General features: G+C 35.5%; 1 protein-coding gene across 1 annotated transcript in view; it reads right to left on the bottom strand.

Annotated features, from left to right (window-relative positions):
* The window catches only part of LOC145679852 (uncharacterized), a 48,810-nt gene that overhangs the window by 12,086 nt on the left and 16,831 nt on the right, over positions 1-19,893 (bottom strand). The window contains exons 2-4 of the mRNA XM_081750373.1: positions 18,195-18,350; positions 12,479-12,696; positions 4,105-4,266 (exon numbers count right to left, since the gene is read on the bottom strand). Coding sequence (XP_081606499.1) covers positions 4,105-4,266; positions 12,479-12,696; positions 18,195-18,350 — 536 coding nt within the window. The remainder of the gene's footprint in view (positions 1-4,104; positions 4,267-12,478; positions 12,697-18,194; positions 18,351-19,893) is intronic.

Below are 19,893 nucleotides of genomic sequence, written 5' to 3' on the forward strand. Positions count from 1 at the left end.
ATGGCTCAGTGGCTGCCTAATACACTTAACACTTCCATTTTTTCTCTTTATTTCTATATAATATATCTGATCATTTACTACTTCTTTCGAAACCATATGGAAGATAATAATTGTGAATTCGAACACAATTGGAGAATGTTGTAATCTGATTTTCACGAAGCTTTGCACCCCTTGTAAACAATGCAGACTGCAGTACAGAAATGTTGCCAACTAATTAAACAAAAAATGTTGTATGCAATTTTGTGCTAAGAAATGAATAAACAAACTGAAGGGGAAAAAACAATTAGATTAAAAATAAAATGGCATGGGCTTGTGATAGGAGAATCAGGAACCATTTTCTCTCGTTTGCAGTGGCGTACGCACTGTTCTCCTGAATCTTTGAACTACTATGTAAACGCAGACACGCACAGGAGGAAGAAGGGCAGAACATTGAATTTCTTCTGCCAGTGTAAATTACAACTAAAATTTAGTATCCCCATTCCTAACGTTTCCTCTAGCTGAGAATCTACCTAAAATGTTAGGATTCAGAGCCACTATTACAGGATGACTTAGTGTTCCTACTAGCAGATCTATGGTTGGATGGATGGATTAAAGTTTATCGTCCCCTTCAACAACAAGGTTCTATGAGATTTGGACCCTTAGCCGAACGAATGATCCGAACTACATGCATTTCTTCCGGAAATCGAACGCGGGTCTCCCGCCCGACGACGAGTATGCGGACCATATAGCCACAAAGGAGTTAATTATCAGATCTAGAAACATGTGCAGTTGTGCTCACGACGTCTATTCAAAATTGAGCTGTTGTGGGGCCGCGGTGGCTCAGTGGTAGAGCGTTCGCCTCTGGCACATGGGGTTCCTGGTTCGATCGCAGCTCGCGCCAGTGAACCTTGTGATGGACAAACACCGTGTGCGTGGGTTTCCTCTGGGTCCTTCAGTTTCTTCCCACTTTCTTCATTCCACCATTTCATTCATATTTTCATCATCACCGTTTCCTTTAGCCTAGCCTGCATAATCGTGGGACATAAAACTCAAAAGATTTTATTTCATTTCATTTCAAGATTGAGCTCCTTGTACAATGCGCGGCAAAAATCCTGCAACATGAGCATATAAGTTTATTGTGAAATGACGAAGTCTTTTGCTCCAAAATAAGTGTGCACGGGAGGAGGCCGAGGTTTATCCTGGCGTGATTCGTTCCACTTAGACGTTATGTTCATTCCCTGTGCTGTTAAGCGTAGTTTTACAATAAACTTACATCCTCATGTTGCAGGTTTTTTGCCGCGGATTGTACGTTTCCATTACAGGCGAGCGAGTGTTTGGAACAAGCAATTGTTCATTCTGCAAGAACTTGAAAACTACTGAGTTTACTTATTTATTGAATAGAGAATGTATTATTTTATTTCCTTTGTTATATTTTATATAATAAAATACCTATAAAATATATTTTGAATCCTCGTGACTTATCCTTTCATTTGATATCTAACAGAAAAGCTATACCATAAACCAGCGTTTCCCAACCGGTGTGCCGCGAATGGACCGCTGGTGTGCCGGGAGGAAATCGAAACAAAATTATTAGTTCTATAGCAACCAAATTGCAAGACATAGGAAAAAATGTATATTTTTGTATTTCACATTACTATGAGTTTCTACCATGGAAAAATACTGTAATTGTAATATATTATTCTACATCTATTACTGTGTAGCAGGCAGTATTTCGGCTCGTACACATTTCCACGGTTAGCTGCTATGTTACGCTTGAATTGAGAGTGATATTAACACCGAGAAATGGAAGCACTTGTACGGTACGTGTCAAGTGAACGTTCGTAGAACACTCATTCGCACGTGAATACAGAACAACACTTTGTTCAACAGGTGTGTTTTAACTTCGACGCATCGCAGGCTGTATGATTGCAATAATATGCACCGGTTTTGGTTAAAACAGCAAAGTTAAAAGTACAAGACATTTGTTTGTTCGTTCGTTATTTAGTGATCTTCGTTCTTAGTGAAAGGTTGAATACAGTGTTCGAAAAAGAAAGCGTATTTTTAAAAATCTGAGTCTTATATTTCATTGCAATTGTTTTCTATTTTAAAATTAGAATAAAAAATAATCATAATGAATTAGCATAGGGGAAAACCAGTGATCGAGCTTTCATCTCTGTGAGGAGATCCGTAATCACAGAAACAAAATTACCATGGTATTTTATATTTGCAAATAATAATTAATAATAATATCTATGAGTGTGCTGCGAGAATTCAAGTTACACCCGTAGTGTGCCGCAAGTTGAAAAAGGTTGGGAAACGCTGCCATAAACTAATACCAGTCATGAGAGTATGAAGACTTTATCGATATCTTATTCAACAAATTCCAAGAAACTTTTTAGATTATACATAGGAATAAAGACACATTATTTAACATGCACATAGTACGGTACCTCCTCTTAATTTCACTGCAGCCAGAAAAAAATAAGACTAAAAAGCTATGAACATTCCTATCCAATATTATAAAAATTCTTAAATGTTGAAGATTCCTTTGTACATTATTTCATTTCTGGCACCGAATATTCGGTTTTTGCATCTTTAAAATGGTCATTTATTCTGATCGCATTTTTAAAAGGCAATATACAAATTATAACTGAAAAAATTAGCCTCATTTTACTTCGTAATGAATCACTAAAACAGGTTTTATCCTCTTTAACTTCTCTCTATTCCCCTCACTCTCTTTCTTTCTTTCTTTCTTTTTTTTTAAAGACTATTTCCTCATCTCTAATGAAAGGTCAAACAAAGATCTGAAATACTATAAGGAACTTATTATCTTCAATAAGAACAGCGAGTTCACTTGTTTTCTCTTTTTCATTTTCTTAGCCCATTTTCATGAAATGACACAACTGTTTGACAACCATTCTTTGTGAGAAACTGAAAAATAACCATGAGTTAGCGACATTGAAAATGAGACTAATAACAGTTTATTCTTCCATGAGCAAATAGTACACAACAAATGTAACGTATTATGGTAATCAGTGGCGTATTTAGGGGGGTGGCTTCCGGGCTTAAGCCCCCCCGAAATCTTAGTTAGTATAGTAAAGTAAATGAAATATCTTGCAGAATTTTCACATTTCCAGGTAAAGCCCCCCCGAAAGTTAGCAAAGCCCCTCCCGAAAAAAAATCGTAAATACGCCACTAATGGTAATTAATGTATTGTTAAGGCACAGTTAGAACATTTAGGATCCGACTCAAAGTATGTATCTATATGCGATCGAAATCTTGAACCAAAATCGAATATGTAAGAGAAAACTGTTACAACAAATGACAAAACACACGAAGTGCGCGCCACAATTTAAAGATGTCGCCCAAGGAAGCCAGCAGGTTACCTGCTGCTCCTTGTTATTCCGCTAAACATAAACAAGGCAAAGCCGTAAGTGCAGAAGAAAAGCAAATACTTTATCAAAAGATATCAACGTTGTTCAATTCACTTGAAGAAAATTAAGATCTATAATAGCTAATTGTCATATTCTTATAGAATATTTACTTACTTACTTTGTAGTACTGAAGTTAGTATTTGTAAATTCGCATGCTATACAATGTAAGAAAGCACATCAATAAATTGAACTTAAGGGGGAAAAGTACCATCTGTTTTACATGGATATGCGTAATGATTAAGGTACTAGATGTAAAGGAAATAATCTCCCATAATGATAAATATGCTTGCTGTTACATACCAGCGCCATCTCTTTATCGTTCAGTTGATAATTTGACATAACTCATTGTAATTTCATCTATAATTACAGTTTGGAGAAAAATAACAATGTTCGATTGCTCTTAAAGGAGGGGGGATTATATAGTATTGGGTATTTTGCCCTATATCACGGCAATGGTGTGAGAGTGAGACGAGTAATGCACATCGCAGTATAGCAGAAATACATGCACGTGCTGCTGCAGAAATATTGCGGGAAACAGACGAAACAATTTCCTCCACCAATCAGCAAATAGTCGTCCGCGCATTGTTTTTGAGAGGTGCAAAGGACTGTGAAAAACGCTTTAGTAATCTACATACAACGTTTAACCTTACAAAATAAATGAGCGTGAAATAGAGTTTATTTTGCTACTTACCAATGGAGCATAAAAGCCAGTTGAACTTTGTAACCATGAGGCACACGAAGCCTACATCCAGCTTCACAAGGAAGAATCTGTTTGCCTGAAGAGGCAGTAACGAAGCGAGGGTACCCAATACTATCAATGATGAAGATATAATGCAAAGCATTTGTGGTGTCTCTGAAACAATCAGAAACGACATTAGTAAATAGGGCCCGAATTCTCAGGTTTTAACATATTTTGTTCTTTATTTGATAACGTCAAGATTTCAACATACATTTTTGATTTAGTCATTTCTGGCTCAAATGTACGATTCTGAAAACGACTAAATTTTGCTGAGAGCCTAAAAAGGTTAAATATGTCTATTATCTAGATTTACTCAATTTCTCTCAAAATTAAATACTTTTTCAAGTTCGTATTTTTTTATAACTATAATACATTTTCAAATCAACTTCTTAAGTGTCAAAAAAGTCTAAATAGGTCCTACAAGAAAATATAAATTAAAAAGAAACAATATAGTAAATAAACTTGTTTGGGTGCTAAGTTAAGTTTCGGTTCTTTAAGAAGCGAAGCAGTGGGATATTTTTGATCCACTGAAACAATATTGATTTGTTCTTTGATTCAATCAAGCTGATAGTCCTATTAACAACTGTCTTTCACAATTTACGTTGTAAACTTAATTCTTGATTTTCTTTGAGCGTAGAAAGATACCAATCCTTCTTTTCAAGTATTAGTATTATTTAATTAAGTACAATGTTCCTGTTGGTAGTTCCTGGGACTAATTAGTTTTTCAAGTTCGAGCCTGGAAATGTTTCTTTCACGTTTCTGGATCTTCAGTTAACTCTTTAAACTCTCACTTGTAAGTATTTTCTTCTATTTTTCAAATCATCAATCAATTATGTTCTTCTTCCTACTCCTAGTTTTCCTTCCATCTTTCCCTCTTTGGCGGTATGAAAAAGACCAAGAGCTAAATGATTTCCATAAATACTTTAAAATTCGGATACTAATAATAAAGAATCACTGTAAGTATGGTATTCTGTTTTCATTAGGAAGTTTACTTTTGCATATTGTAAAGGTTCCATGACTACTAACTAACTAACTAACTAACTCTATGGCCTATGGAACCCGGAGGTTCAGTGCCGCGTTCACAAAAGCTCTCAACTGACTTCTATCCTTAGCTAATTGCATCCAGTTTCTACTTTGTATTCCTATCATGCCTACAGGTTCCATGACTACAGGTTTTTGATATGGTGTTCATGATTCGATTCCAAGTTGAAGAACGTTGAAATTTAAATACATGAGAGTGGTTCAGATTACGCCTTAAACAGTAAGTCAATAGTATCTATGAACTGATGTACAGGCCGCTCTGCTCTGGTTAGCTAAAAATGGATAGAAATGGCCATGTGACATAATATCATTGACCCCGGCAACATGATATGACATCATAGGCCACATGAATTCCGGATCATTGACTTTAGTCACGTGGTATGACGTCACAGGATCATGTGACTTTCTAATTTGAAAGGGGTCATACGTCCTAAATATGTCGCCATAAAACTTTGGAGGTTCTACCTCGTTCCCTTGGATGGGTAAAATATTGCTAAAAATTTAAATTTTCGGGGCTTTCGACGCATTTGGACTCTATGATGAATGTTTTTGGTCCTACAGAAGGGTACTTACTCTCATTCATTGTCATTGAAGACTAGATAAGTATCCCTGTGGTTCCTTTGCTTGGGTGTGGGAAGAGTCAACTTTGCACTCATTATGTTTTAGAATGTGGCTTATGATCCTATGCTTATGTATGGCTACTTGTCTTCTAGGGGTTGTCTTACTCTCTTTCATGTCTATTGAGTATCAATTACGTACCCCTTTTGTTCCTTTAAATGAGTGTCAGGTGGGCAAACCTCGTATCTTCATCATGTTTTAAGATGAGTGCTTGAGTCCTATGCTTACGTATTGGTGCTTGTAGGCACATAAAGGATATCTCGGTCCCTTTTATTGTTATTGAATGCCAGTCACGTACCGCTTTAAAATCGTCTATTTTTGTTTCAAACCGTAGTCAAACCACTTACTTTTTCCGGTTAAAATTTTAACATTTTTTGGAAGAAAGCAAAACTGTTTAATGTGTTTACCAAACTAGATAACTTTGATAGTTAACCATGAAACTATTTGGGAAATTGTTAAGTAAAAATTGTGTAAAAAAATTCAAAAATATATGCAAAGAAAGTCTGCAAACGGCAAATAATGCAGAGAAAAAATTAAACAAGTTGCGCAAATAAAAGTTTTCAAACAAAAAAAAATTGTTGAAAGGAAAATTCTTATGAAAAAAATGTACAAAGAAAAGATTTCAAACGAAAGTGATTGCACAAAGAAAACATTTTGAGACAAAAAAGATTGTGCAAAGAAGAATTTTAAACGAAAAAAAATTTTACGAAGAAAAATTCTTAAACGAAACATTTCGTGAAGTTGGCTACTTCACTTTTTAAAAACAAAATGACAAGGCGTTTAAAGTAATGAAATACAACGAGTAATTTTTAAAACAATATTATAAAAAAAATAATTTTTGTGATACGCAATATTTTCAAAATTTTGTTTATAAATTGTTTATATAATCTCCATAGTTGATGTATGCTATTATTGTTCACAAAGATTGTTTTTTTCAGCAACATTATTAAAAATATTTTTTGGTGATACTTAGTATTTACAAAAAGTCTTTATATAAATGCTTAAAATATTCATAGTTGATGTACACCTTTAGAAGTTGATGTTGTTGTTGTCCTGAAATCTTAAATTCATAGTTGATGCTTGACATCGCAAAATGATGTTTTTGTAGAAACTCGAACGTGAAATCAACTTTCGGTTTGAATAGAGAATTAAAAGACAAGGCGGTATATGGGTGCTCCGTCATGCTTATTCTTAGTACCTTAAATAGATTGCAAAAAAAGAAAAAAGAAAGAAAAAGAAAAAAAGAAGCGCTTCTTGCTATCTCTGATCGTTTTAGTTCTATCTAAAACAATTTTGAATCCGGAAGTTATAGGAGATTTATATCACTTCCGGTTTTAGCATAGAGATTAGAGGTGAAATGAAATATATTCTTGGCATGACGCTTAATGGATTACAGGAAACCACTTCTTGCTATCTGTTACCATTTAATCTCGATATTATTAACAACAAGGAACAATTTACCCGGGACACGTTCTGTTAAGTCAGCTCTCATGGAGGAAATATAATGTGGGTAACGGCCTATTATAAGGGATTATCTTACATTTTCTATACACCCGCCAATATGGCCACACATAAGGATGGGCAACCTGGCCAAATGTAGAGAAGGATAGAGAATTTTTTTTTTTTTTTTTTTTTTTTTTAGATTTCTTCATCCAATTGTGATTGTTTCAAGTTTGAAATTTCCGACAACGAGAAACTAGGCATTACTTTTCTAGAGATTTAGTTTCCTGTAATTTAATTTAAAAGTTACGTATTTTCTGACCTTTTAAATGCTTTTCAGTAATATGAATAAAGTTTAGTGCATTAATAATACAGGAATTAAGCGAATCTTGCATTGTTACTTAGCTATTTTCAAAAAATAAAGTTAACAACGATGGAGTTCATGAAGTTTGTTTGGGTGACTATGACATCTTCCGCTAAAGTGAACCAGGTTCAAATTCCACTCCTGGTTCGGAGACCACGTCAGTAGTGTCATCTGCCGTTCATAACCGTGGTATTATACAAGGACGTAAAATACAAAAACTCAAACTCAAAGAAATCCTGAAAAATTGCCTTGTTTCTATTTTTACTGTCCTTGATCTGGTTGTGAAAAATTTTATATTTTAAGTTTTCTTGTTAGTAAGAACTAGTTCTTCCTTTAATGAGAAATAAACTTTTTTTTCTTTTTACCGAAAAGTATTTAAAAAGTCGAAAAATCCGTAGCTTTTAAATTAAATTAAATTTAGTTTAATATCTACAAAAATAATGACTGTTTTCACGTTGTCGGAAGATTCAAACTAGCAAACACCTCAATTTAATGAAGAAAACTCAAAATCATATTTATGGCATGGCAGTACAACATGAAAAGATGAACAGGTCTCCATGTTACAAGGAATTGCATTAATATTTCCTTCAGCACCCCTTTCTCACTGTTATAGATTGTTCCTGCCTCTGCCACTGCAACCAAGAATGAATGTTTCATCTCTCTGTATCGAACACAATCATAAACGCAATGATAACGCAGCGTTATAAACTCGGGGATAGCCTCTGGTATTCCCTACGGCAAGCTGCACTGTCAATGCAAGGTGCTAGGACTGTTAAATGAAAGCCAAATTGGACAAATCGGTCTATTGAATATACTCTTTTTTAATTTCGTTTATTTTTGAGTTTTACGATCCATGATTCTACCTTTTAGGTTAAAAGAGATAATAATACATGGTTGATGAAACTAATAAATGGTGAAATTACAAACATTCCGCTCATGCTCCGAGCGGGATTCGAACTTGTGACGGCTAGGTCACGTCACCAACGCAACCGACAATTTTAAGAATGTCAATAGTGCTGGGTTCCTAAGCCGGCCACCTATGGAAGTACTGAAAGGCCATATGAAGCTTGACTTCAGTAACATTCCAAGTAGAATTAATTACAAAATCATTTCAAGGTTATAGTAAGTAGTTGCAGATGTTTAATGTTTATAACCAATAGTTGAACTTATCAATTCCTATAAATTATTTTTAACAATCCAGGACGTAAGTAATGTTCTTGATATTCGAAGCATGTTTTCTATTATTCCGTCGAAAAAACGTTGCTTTCCGAGAGCTTCTGGGAAAGTAATTGATATCTTTATGTGGGGCATATTGTATCGACAGATTATTATTATTATTATTATTATTATTATTATTATTATTATTATTATTATTATTATTATTATTATTATTATTATTATTATTATTATTATTATTATTATTTGAAAAGCTCCTTAGAGATACCTAGGACAATAGGTTGATGGGAAAATACTTTGGTTGTTATTTTTTTTATATAAAAAGAAAAAACTAATGTTCCTAATTCATAAACAGTGAATTTGTTGTCTTTATGAAACTCTTTCCCTGCTACTAATGACTTAAGAAAGACTCTTAAAGAAATAAGATTTTACGAAGGACGTTGCAAAAGATACTTCAATATTCAATATCCTATCAGTCCATGAAAACAAGAGATTAAATGCTGAGAATACATTTTACCATTTTCTAGAAAAGGCCTCAAAAATAGCTCAAGATACTAATTGTCGCTACTTCTTAACATCGACTAAATTAAATGAGTTAACAATACTGTAACCACTATTTGAGTACATTCTTGCAGTATTCCTTTTTTTTTTTTTTTATTCTAAACATTCGAATATCAGAAGTCATTTCAGTGAGAATATTTTAATTGTATGTAATTGTGCTGTAAAAATTAGGTCACTGTTTTCCTATCCTTTGAAAACAAATGAATTGTCAAAACTAAAATCTTGTCCATAAATTTATTTGTTACTCTCCCAAAGAAATCCCGGCGGGAGTTCATGTGGTTCGGATTCAACGTTAATCAGTAGGTCCACGTCTCATATAGTCTAGCTGCTGAACGGGACGTTAAACTCAAAATCAATCAATCTCCCAAAGAAATGCTTTACTACCCGGATTTGGATACAAAATAATGAACTCTGGTAAAGTCAGTAAAGAATTACGCGAAACTAAAAGAAAACTAACCTTTTGCAGCAAGAAAAGCTACGTATGATTTTTATCATAGGCAGCCAACATTGTTTTGCTGTTATGTGGGTTGTATATAAACTAGGGAATGCCGTACATTTTAAATAGTGTAATACATTAAACTCGCCGTTACTCGTAAAGATGTTAATAGATTGAGTCCCTTAAAATAACTCTGTCGAGATAATCGCTCCATCTGTCTATTGGAAAATACAGAATTCAAATTTTTTGCTTTCGCTCAACGGACTTTCAATCATAGATTCCATTATTCAACCTAGAACCAAAAAACAATCGATATGTGAAAATACACAGATTTATCAGCCGACTAAAAATTTCGTCAGGTAGTATCCAGTAAGAAAGTGTTGTACGCTATATTCTGGGATGCAAAAGGAGTGATATTGTCCCACCCGGTTCAGAAAGGTCATACAATTACATGGGCACGTATTTTCGTACACTTTTGGATACATTTTTTTTTTTTTTTGTGAAAATTGACTGGAAAATGATCACAAATAGCAAATGACATTTCCATCATCCACATGAACAATGTACAGTCACATCTTGTTAATGTTGTGACCTCATTCTTTTCTGACCATTCTATTGAACTTTTGTCACACTCACCCTATTCACCAGCCCCGATTTAGCCCCAAGCGACTTCTGGTCGTTCTCAAACATCAAGGATTATCTTCAGGGACGCCAGAGTGCCAATGAATCATCCCTGGGAAAGTATACGAAATATACCTTGAAGATGAGCACAAAATGAACGGAGCGATAACAACTATGTATCAATAAAGAGGTCGAGTTTGTTGAGAAATAGACATAGGTTAGTTCCCTGTATTTCCTAGTTCTTGAAAATTAGAATGAATCGGCACGTACTCTTTTTGTCCTCCCTCGTACATTAAGTTTCTAAATATTAGTTAAAGAATTAATTATTTAAACAAATAAAATATAATAATGATGATGTTGATGATAATATAAGAAAGATGAAAAAGAGGTATATATGTACAGATACTCTATCGTATCTGTTCTATTCTACATAATCACTAACTACCTAAAATCTATAGGGAATTACATATGGGGATACTTACCATACCCATATTATACTTATCTGAATCGAAGGAGAACATCACGTCGTAGAGATAACTCACCTAAAACACCCGGTTGAAATTGGAATACTGGTGCATGTCCCATTTATTATTATGTATCTTTTTAAGATATAATTGTATTATATTGATGGAAATTATATTAAATATTACCTACCTTTTGTATAGCAGTAAATGTTTAGTATGTAATATAACTACAACTACAATAAACGAAATATTGTTTTGTCAATGTTTCGGGAATGCCACTTTGTTATACTTGTAATTCATATTTGTCACGTAGGAATATCAGCTCATTGTCAAGAACTTGGAAACTTGTTACAACTATTGTGTCTAACCTAACTTTCTGGTAGCAACTCGAATCATTTTGATATCACCTCGAATCGCTGATTGTTTAGTCCATGCGTAGTGTAATGTATAGCTATCCTAGTTAGAAATTACTCCCACATACCGTGACGGACACTGGATACCCGATGTCTGACCGGAATCGTCGTATAACTCTTCAGCCGTCCTAATGAGGAAGGAGAAGTACCGTTTCTAAATATCAACTAATAACAAAGAATAAGAAGATAGAAGACGAGTCGGCAAGATCTATGTGTGTGCTACCGCCAGTACTAGTTACGGGCGTCTGACTAGCTGGTGGGCGCGACAGAAGCATCACAAGCGATTTTTTTTCTACTGAAGAAATAAATAGGTCCAAGGATGTAATAAAATAGAGAATCTGCCAAACGTATCTTCACCATATGAACTCAATGAAGCCAAAAAACAACCGAGCATCGTCTGAGCCGGTACGTCTGATTGGCTACTCTCGTTTCTGTCATGATTGTTGACTCGGAACATTGCGATCTTAGTGACGCGGAGTGAGCAGAGTAGGTGTGGCGAAGATGTGATGTATGGCTTCACGATTTTGTTGTATGGGCAGATCCTCTATTTTATAACATCCTTGAATAAGTCAATCGCCCTGTATCTGTAGTTTTAGACAACAACAATCCATACGACAATTAAGCTAATAATTTCATTATATTAATTGATTTTTGTATTGTCACCCGAAACGCACAAGTATACAAGTTGATTGGACAAGAACAAAAGTCAAATGAAAGATTTCCATTTATTCATTTCATCATTTTACTAGATTTTACCGGATAAATATGTGACATTAATAAAAATGTACAAAAGTTAACTAACTTTTCCGAGATTTTGAAGATAATATTACAACAAAATATAGTAGAAAACATTATCCCAAGCTACAAACAATAGCCCTTGTTTTCATTTGTAAGTGTAACGTTACATAAAAAAGTTAAAATCCTGCAACATTGCGAATATAGCTAATGTTAACACGATTCCATTTAAAAACTGAACCCAGCTTTTGTGGCTATTGTCCACGGCAAGTTATTCGCTAAATTCGAAATGCTCCACAAGTACCAATACAAATGCTACTAAGGTACGCAAGCTCCTATGGTGTTTCTATCCGCTTGAGACGTGCGGGCAGAATTTAAAAAAAAAACTAAAATATTCCACTAATATGAATATAAATCAAAATAAACTATTAAAACAATGATATTTCATAACACTTACTCCATACTTCTGACGTCCAGGTCATCTCTTCAGCAAGGAAAATTATTTGAGTAATAATCTGCGGCGTGCAGTGAGCTACGCTCTCTACCATATTGGAGAGTATGATGTGATATTTTATCTTGACGTTAATCTTCCGAAGAAATTTTATGTCCACTGCATTCCATCTTTCTCTTATTGCTTGCTTTATTTTCTTCGTATTAATAATAACGTTAACTGCCCTGCAAAAATATTTGTACTCCTATCTTAATTTGCACTGATTAATACACAACAGTTAACAGTACAATATATACAAGAGGTCCCAGAAGGTTACACTAATATTGCAGTAATGTATTGTCGCGTATTCTAAAAACGATGGTATTTCAGGGAAGTATTTTGACATTTTGTGCGTTCAACTCTTTGTCACAAGAGGAATATGTGCCACCATTGTTTACACCATACCAGTGGCGGTGTGCTTTGAATTTTAGGTGGTGCACAAAATATGACCACATTTTTCATTATTATTAACATTATTATAAATAATAATAATAATAATAAATATTATTAATAATATAAATAATAATAGTTAGTATAGACAATAATAGTGATTTCTTCATGGTATACTTCTAGCGTGCAACGGGGAGGCTCATTTTGTATGATTTTTGATGTACCCTAAAAATTGTTGCGTTTTCTAAATGACTCTGGAGAGCGCTGTCAAGTTCAGCACTGAAATTAATTAATCCACTAAATACGCATGGATTTGAAGAAGAGTTGGTTTCATCATGTCCTCTTAAAGCCAGTTCGAAGCGCCACAAAGCCAAATCCAATGGATGATTATATTGAGCACGTACCTGTTTTGCGTCACTTTTTGATTGCAATTCTCAATGGACCGCCTCGCCTATAACCAGCATCTAGTTGAGCAATAATATTCACATTTCCGAACACATTGAGATTAATAACGTGTTTTATACGAGCTGATGAATTTTCGTTTTTTTTTTTAATTTTGTCGTGCAGATGCTGGATATCTACAACTCCTTTTTTACTCCATGCATCTTCCCCCTCTCCGAACAACAAACACGGAAAACAAACCAAAGCATTTTAGTTTCACATCCACATAACCATTTATGTTGTCCGTACAAGTTGACATTAAACTTCCTTGTAAATGTTCGTTTCTATACTTACAATTACTTGCATTATATTGAGAGTCGGAATCAGCCCTCCGATGTTTTTCACAAGTAGCTTTGCTTCTAAAGTTCTTTTTGAAAACGGATCATTCAACAGAGACGTTACATAAATCATTGTCACTTCACGTATATCAGGGACAGACACGTAATTGTGCAATTACAGCATACCATATTCCAATGAGCAACAAAGACCGGCAGACAAATACAAACGCACAATACTACAAAGTACGAACAGATTCGACAATTCGATCATGAACATACTCCCGCCCGACTCCAAATACATGATTTCTTTCGGTGTGATTTATTTTACACCAAAAGAAACCATCGAAATACTTCCCCTCAAAGACCTTTTAGTAAAAGGAATGCTAGCCCCTATTTAAGCAACCAAATGGGTTGGTGATAGTAGTCGGAAGAGAAAAGTGAAGATACAAGGGTTTCGTCCCGTATGTTCTCCTACATTCCCTTTGCGAGAACATTGGTCAGTCGAGTTGAGAACAGGGCTTGCAGTACCCTTTAAAATCTCACCCATTATCCCATTAACGCTTTTCTTCTAAAACCCGTTCTCCAACTCTCTCATTCACCCATACGCACATGAAAAGGAAAACATTCTCTGATGCTGTCAAATTTTTACTCATTCAAACACGAGTGTATTTAATATTGACACCTTCAATCTGTCTTCACTCTTCACGAGGTGGCCTTTACTGTCTCCGTAGCTGCTTTGACCTTACTTGGTTGACAGAACCAATAGTTATGACCACTTGGCAATCTTGCATTTAGGCAAGGCGAAAGGTCTTGTTTTCCTCTGTGTGCGACTTGGAGGAGCGGACCATTCCCCTTCAGGCGAGAACCGTGTCAACCAATGTTGCAGGAGGAAAGACGGTGGAGAATTTTCAGTTCCAAAGTGTTTTGTTTTGGAAATTTGTTTCTGCTGGTAGACTTGCTTGCAAAAGATCTGCAAACATATAGATCCTTATGAGGCACTATAAGGATCCTCGAATCCCCCCACCTCACAACCTCAGCAGTGGTCCAGCTGGGGAGTTTGTCAAACTCCCAAGCCGAAAGCTATTAGCCAGCCCCGTTTCAAACGCACTTGTTTAAGAAAAGATTATGTTGATAATAAAACGAAAAGTGATTTAGCACAAATAAAAATTGAAAATGCAAAATTGAAAGTACAAACATGCAAACATTAAGAGAAACCGCCACTGCGCCATACTAATATATTCTCTTCTGTGGTGAGAAAACATTTGTGTTGAATTGGAGATTACACAAATCAATCTTCCTCATTCTTTAATAATTTCGAAATCTAGAGAGAGTTTTTCGCATTTGTGAATTTCTTTAACGTAAGTGTATTCTCTTGTGTCTACGTCAGCAATCAACCTTTCCCAAAAACTAAGAAGAAGGAGACTCGTGATTGTGATCATTCAGTCAACAGCCATTCATCGGATTATATTCGTCTTGTTATTGCCAGTTTCCATTTTGGCAGAGTTCAGAATGGTAACTATCGTTATTGAAATCTATTTCTAAGTCTGTCGTCTGTACAATGCCTGGATTAGTCTCATTTTCAAATTGGAGTAAATAAATAATTTTATAATGCCTGTTAAGTTCATTCTTCCCCTATTATACTCGTAACACAATTTTGATAACAACAGTTTATAGAGGAAACCCTTGTAGGACAAATAGTAACCGTTAGACGCAATTGTTTTCTTTTTCTGGAGTCGTGTTATTAAAATATATATGTGCTGGTCAGATTTACCTGCTATCTCAGTTTGATAGCAACTGGGTTTCCAGAAGACAAGAATTAAAAACAACACAGACAAGCGTCTTCTTTGATATAACTTATTGCAAATCATATAACGCAGATTTGGAGTTTCCATTCGATACATACCTTTGCTAATTTGTTCGTTTCGACGAAAATAATTATCTTTTTCAATATATAGTGTATGCATTCCATCACCTTATTTAGGATATTTTCAAGTCAAATCATGTCCTAATCCATTTGTTATTCTCTTCTTAACAATCTCAAGCATTGTTTTTGCCTTTACATGTTTCAGTTCATAGAACATACAGAAAATACATTTGATGGAACTTCTTCCTTACAGTTAATTAATCACTTTCAGGAAGTTCTTCATAAAAAAAAGAATGTTTATTATGCTCTCTCTAAGATATAAGTTCTGTGTTAAAAAGAACCTGCCTGTCTTTTATCCATTGATTTTCAAAATGTATTTGATCACCTATCTCATGAACTCCTATTTGCTGTACTCCGCACGGATAACTTAACAGAAGCGTTTCTCCACTTGCTCACAAATATGTATAGCAAGGTCACAGCTCGTCTACACTTAAAATGGGTTTCTAAGCCCGTCTCCCTTCAGGAAAGGGTACGACAAGGTTGTCCCATGTCAATGTTTCTATTTGTCCTCGCACTGGAATTTCTGTTATATAAACTATCTCTGTAAGTACAACCGTAACTGAATGACCTACAAGGGGTACTGTTGCTCATCAGTGGTAGATACTTGCTTCTAGTGCATAGGATTCTTGATGCGATTCCCATCGTGTTCGTTGGTTTTCTCTCGGTATTCCTGTTTCCATCCACATCTTATTCCACTAATTCTTCTATGATTCATCTTAGAATTGACAGGGTCAATACCCAAGTGTTACTCTTCCTTATTTTTATTTACTTCCTCCATTCCTCCTTCCATTACTCATTTCCTCCCCTCCAAATATAATATATTGCATAAACCTTATCCACCCCATGCGAAGAACGAGTATTGAAGCTACTCTTACATGAAACTGAATGTTTGTATGTTTGTCTTTCTGGTATACAAATCCACACCACTCACTTGGCGCACTTCAAAGAATTTTATCAAAGGTATCATAGCTTGGAAGAGGTCGTAGGATATATAGGACCTTGAAGGATCGTATCCTAAGAGGAAGGAGGGGCTTCAAAGGGGAAAAAATGGTCTTAAATTTACGCATGAAATTGAATATCTTACGGTTTTTTCATGTTAGAAAGGTGAAACTCAACATGTATACTTACTTCTAAAAGCAAGTTGACATACAGATATGACTCATAATCTTTAAAAAAGGTACTTTAGGAGCAAGACATCTAGGGGCTGGGAAGGAAATGACATGTAAAAATAATCAAAAACGACAGATATTAGTGTCAAATCCATAGATTTAAGGTTCGCCGAGATAAATAGTGACATTTCTGATGCCATATAAGTCTAAACTCAGCCACTAGTGAGCTGATGGAGACGAGGAGTAAAAATTAAGTGTCCCAAATTACCGAGATTGCTATAGAATTCATAGTTTTCGAGGTCGTTAAACTAAATAGTGACAGTCCCAAACACATTTAAGCTCAAGTCTAGTCAAGAACATACATGTCAACTAATTGGGAAATAGACAGGAGGCAATGCCTTTGTTATTATTTATTCTACTCTGTTCTTTATTTTCTAAAAAGGTAAAGACGAAGGTATTGCTTGTCGTTAATTATTCTACTCACAGTCATTACTTATTTTTTTATAAGGGCAACGCCACATTCCTCTTCATTTTTATTCTACTCAGTTTTTATTTTCAAATGTTGTGCGTAAACATTGTGTGTATGTGTATTTATGAGTATAAGTCTCCCCCTGATGAGTTTCTGCATACGCCACTGTTCCGTATCTTCTCTGATGTTGAGAAAACATTGTGTGTATGTGTGTGTGTGTGTACGCAGACGTTAAGTCAACATTTCTCTTGATAATGTGGTATAAGTGTAAAGTAAAATAAAGTTTAAATTATCTTACAGCTATGTTCGACTATTCTTAATTTTTGGTGGAAAGTAAGCAATGATTTAAATTAATTGGGGTACACTGAGAAAAATACGTTATCCGGACAAATATACGGAATCCATATGTTTACTACGGAAATATGTACGAAACATACAGTATGTTATTCATATGCTACATGCGTACTGCCTGTTTCCAGGCTTAGATGTTACATCATGAAGCTGCAGGATATCTGACATCTAAAGTTTTCCGTATATTACATACGTATACCTATATTACATACGTCAACTATATGTTATATACGTCCATCTATATGTGAGATCCAGATTCCCTATATACAATTCCTTCTTTTATACGGAAAGTACAAATAGATGAAACGTTTATACAGAAAGTATTATAAAACATATGTTTCCAGTTATACGTTTGCTGCAAGTCCAAAAACTATACGATTTACGTATTTAACTTACGTACTGCCGTACGTACTTTATACGTACGAACATAAAATTTCTTTCTCTGTGTATCTACTCAGTAGATATTGGCGGTTATGGCTCAAAAAAGAGTACTATGCTTTTTACAAACTATTTTCTTAAAAATTTAAATTTGTAAACGTCTTTCATTCAGAAGCATTTACATACTAAATAATAATTCTTTAATTAAAATTATTCACTTCATTAATATATTGTGACATCATTGGATTTCTTGCTGTTCAGTAGAGCGGCCATCACTAGATTTACCCTCCTCTGATCTTGTGAGCAGAGAATTTTGATTATCTTGAGTGAGACATATTCTTACCTCTGTGCATGCGTGAGACCCAAACAGCCGAACAAGAACAACAACCATATTTTGCTGCGTTGTACGGAGAGATGGGATGCGGAGTCGGCTGTAGAAACATCTTCTTTCTTCACAGTTTCATGTTGTTCCATAACCCACTGGTAGAATTTTTGTTCACTGGAAATTAGAATGCAAAAATCTGAAAAGTCTTAGCAACTATAAAAATGTGCAGGCAATAAATAGCTATATACATAAGAGAAGTCCTGACCGTTTCACTGATCAACGCCAGGCCAAACCACTTAAACCAGAAACGTAAGGTACCCAAGAAACATTTTTTTTTAATTTGACGGGAAAAAGTGGGAAAATGGAGTGGCAATTATTATAGTAAAATGTCCATATCTTCGAATTTCTGAAGGGTTGAAGAACGAAATGTTGTATACAATTTCACCGTTTTATGGCATTTTCCGTACAAGGAAATTTAAAAAATCGAGAAGATAAAAAAAAAGATGAATGTTGTTATTGTTAAAACAAGATTGACATATCTTGAAATCCCTTAAGGATTTCTATAGTAACCTATACTATAGTAATCGACATAAGTATGTCAATGTCCATGAGTTATTCCACAAAGATCCCAGTAAGTTAGCAAAATTTGTAGTACTTGATAGAAAGATGAAAGTTGAAAGCTTGATGTAAAATTAGAAGGCAAAAGTACAGGGTGCGGCACGTAAAACCGGCCCGTCGTAATATTCTGGTATATTGTGTTTTTGGCAACACTTAAATAATCTACCTTCCTACCAAGAGATGGCGTGTGGAGGTCGGGTCGACTTTCGTGACCTGCAGCAGTCACGTGCAGCCGCAGCCAGTGAAACTTGTCGAAACCAGTTGAGAAAAAGGCCTCGTTGTGTTAAGCCAGGTGAGTGTCAGTGTGCGATAATGCCGTATTCGATACCCGAGCGTGTTGCCATTGTTGAAGGGTTCATTCTCACTGGATCTTTTGTGAAAACAAAGGATTTGTTTCGGGAGAAATTTCCAGGACGTTCTGTGCCAGCAAAAAGCACCATTCACGAATTGATTGAAAAATGGCGGCGTACAGGATCGGTTCAAAATGCTCCCAGGAACAGACGACCATCTGTCTGCACACCTGAATTAAAGATGCAGGTGGAGGAGATAATGACAAGAAGTCCTCGAAAGTCAACCAGGAGATTGAGTCAACAGGTTCATGCGAGTGAGAGAAGTTGCAGACGTGTTTTAAGGGGACTGAAGTTAAAACCGTACCGGATACGTGTTGTGCAAGAACTGAAGGAGCCTGACCTGCAGAAGAGGGTGCATTTCTGTTCATGGCTGTTGAGCAATGTTGCCAGTGGTTTCTTGGATCCACTAATGCTCATCATGAGTGACGAGGCGTGGTTCCACCTGTCTGGGTACGTAAATTCCCAAAACAACCGGTATTGGTCGACAGAAAATCCACACGCAATCCACCAGGTACCCTTGCATGATGAGAAGATTGGTGTTTGGTGTGCCATTTCCGCCACACGCGTTATTGGGCCCATATTCTTTGAGACGACATGAACAGTGACGTGCATATGGGAATCCTGGAGGAGTTTTATACACACTTGACCGAAGAGGAGCGTCAGTTATGCTACTTTCAGCAGGACGGTGCAACATGCCACACATCAGCTGCATCACTGTCCTTTGTGCATGAGATGTTTACACCAGAGAG

Source organism: Thermobia domestica, chromosome 2 (genome assembly GCF_964235325.1).
Source record: "Thermobia domestica chromosome 2, izTheDome1.hap1.1, whole genome shotgun sequence".
NCBI lineage: Eukaryota > Metazoa > Arthropoda > Insecta > Zygentoma > Lepismatidae > Thermobia > Thermobia domestica.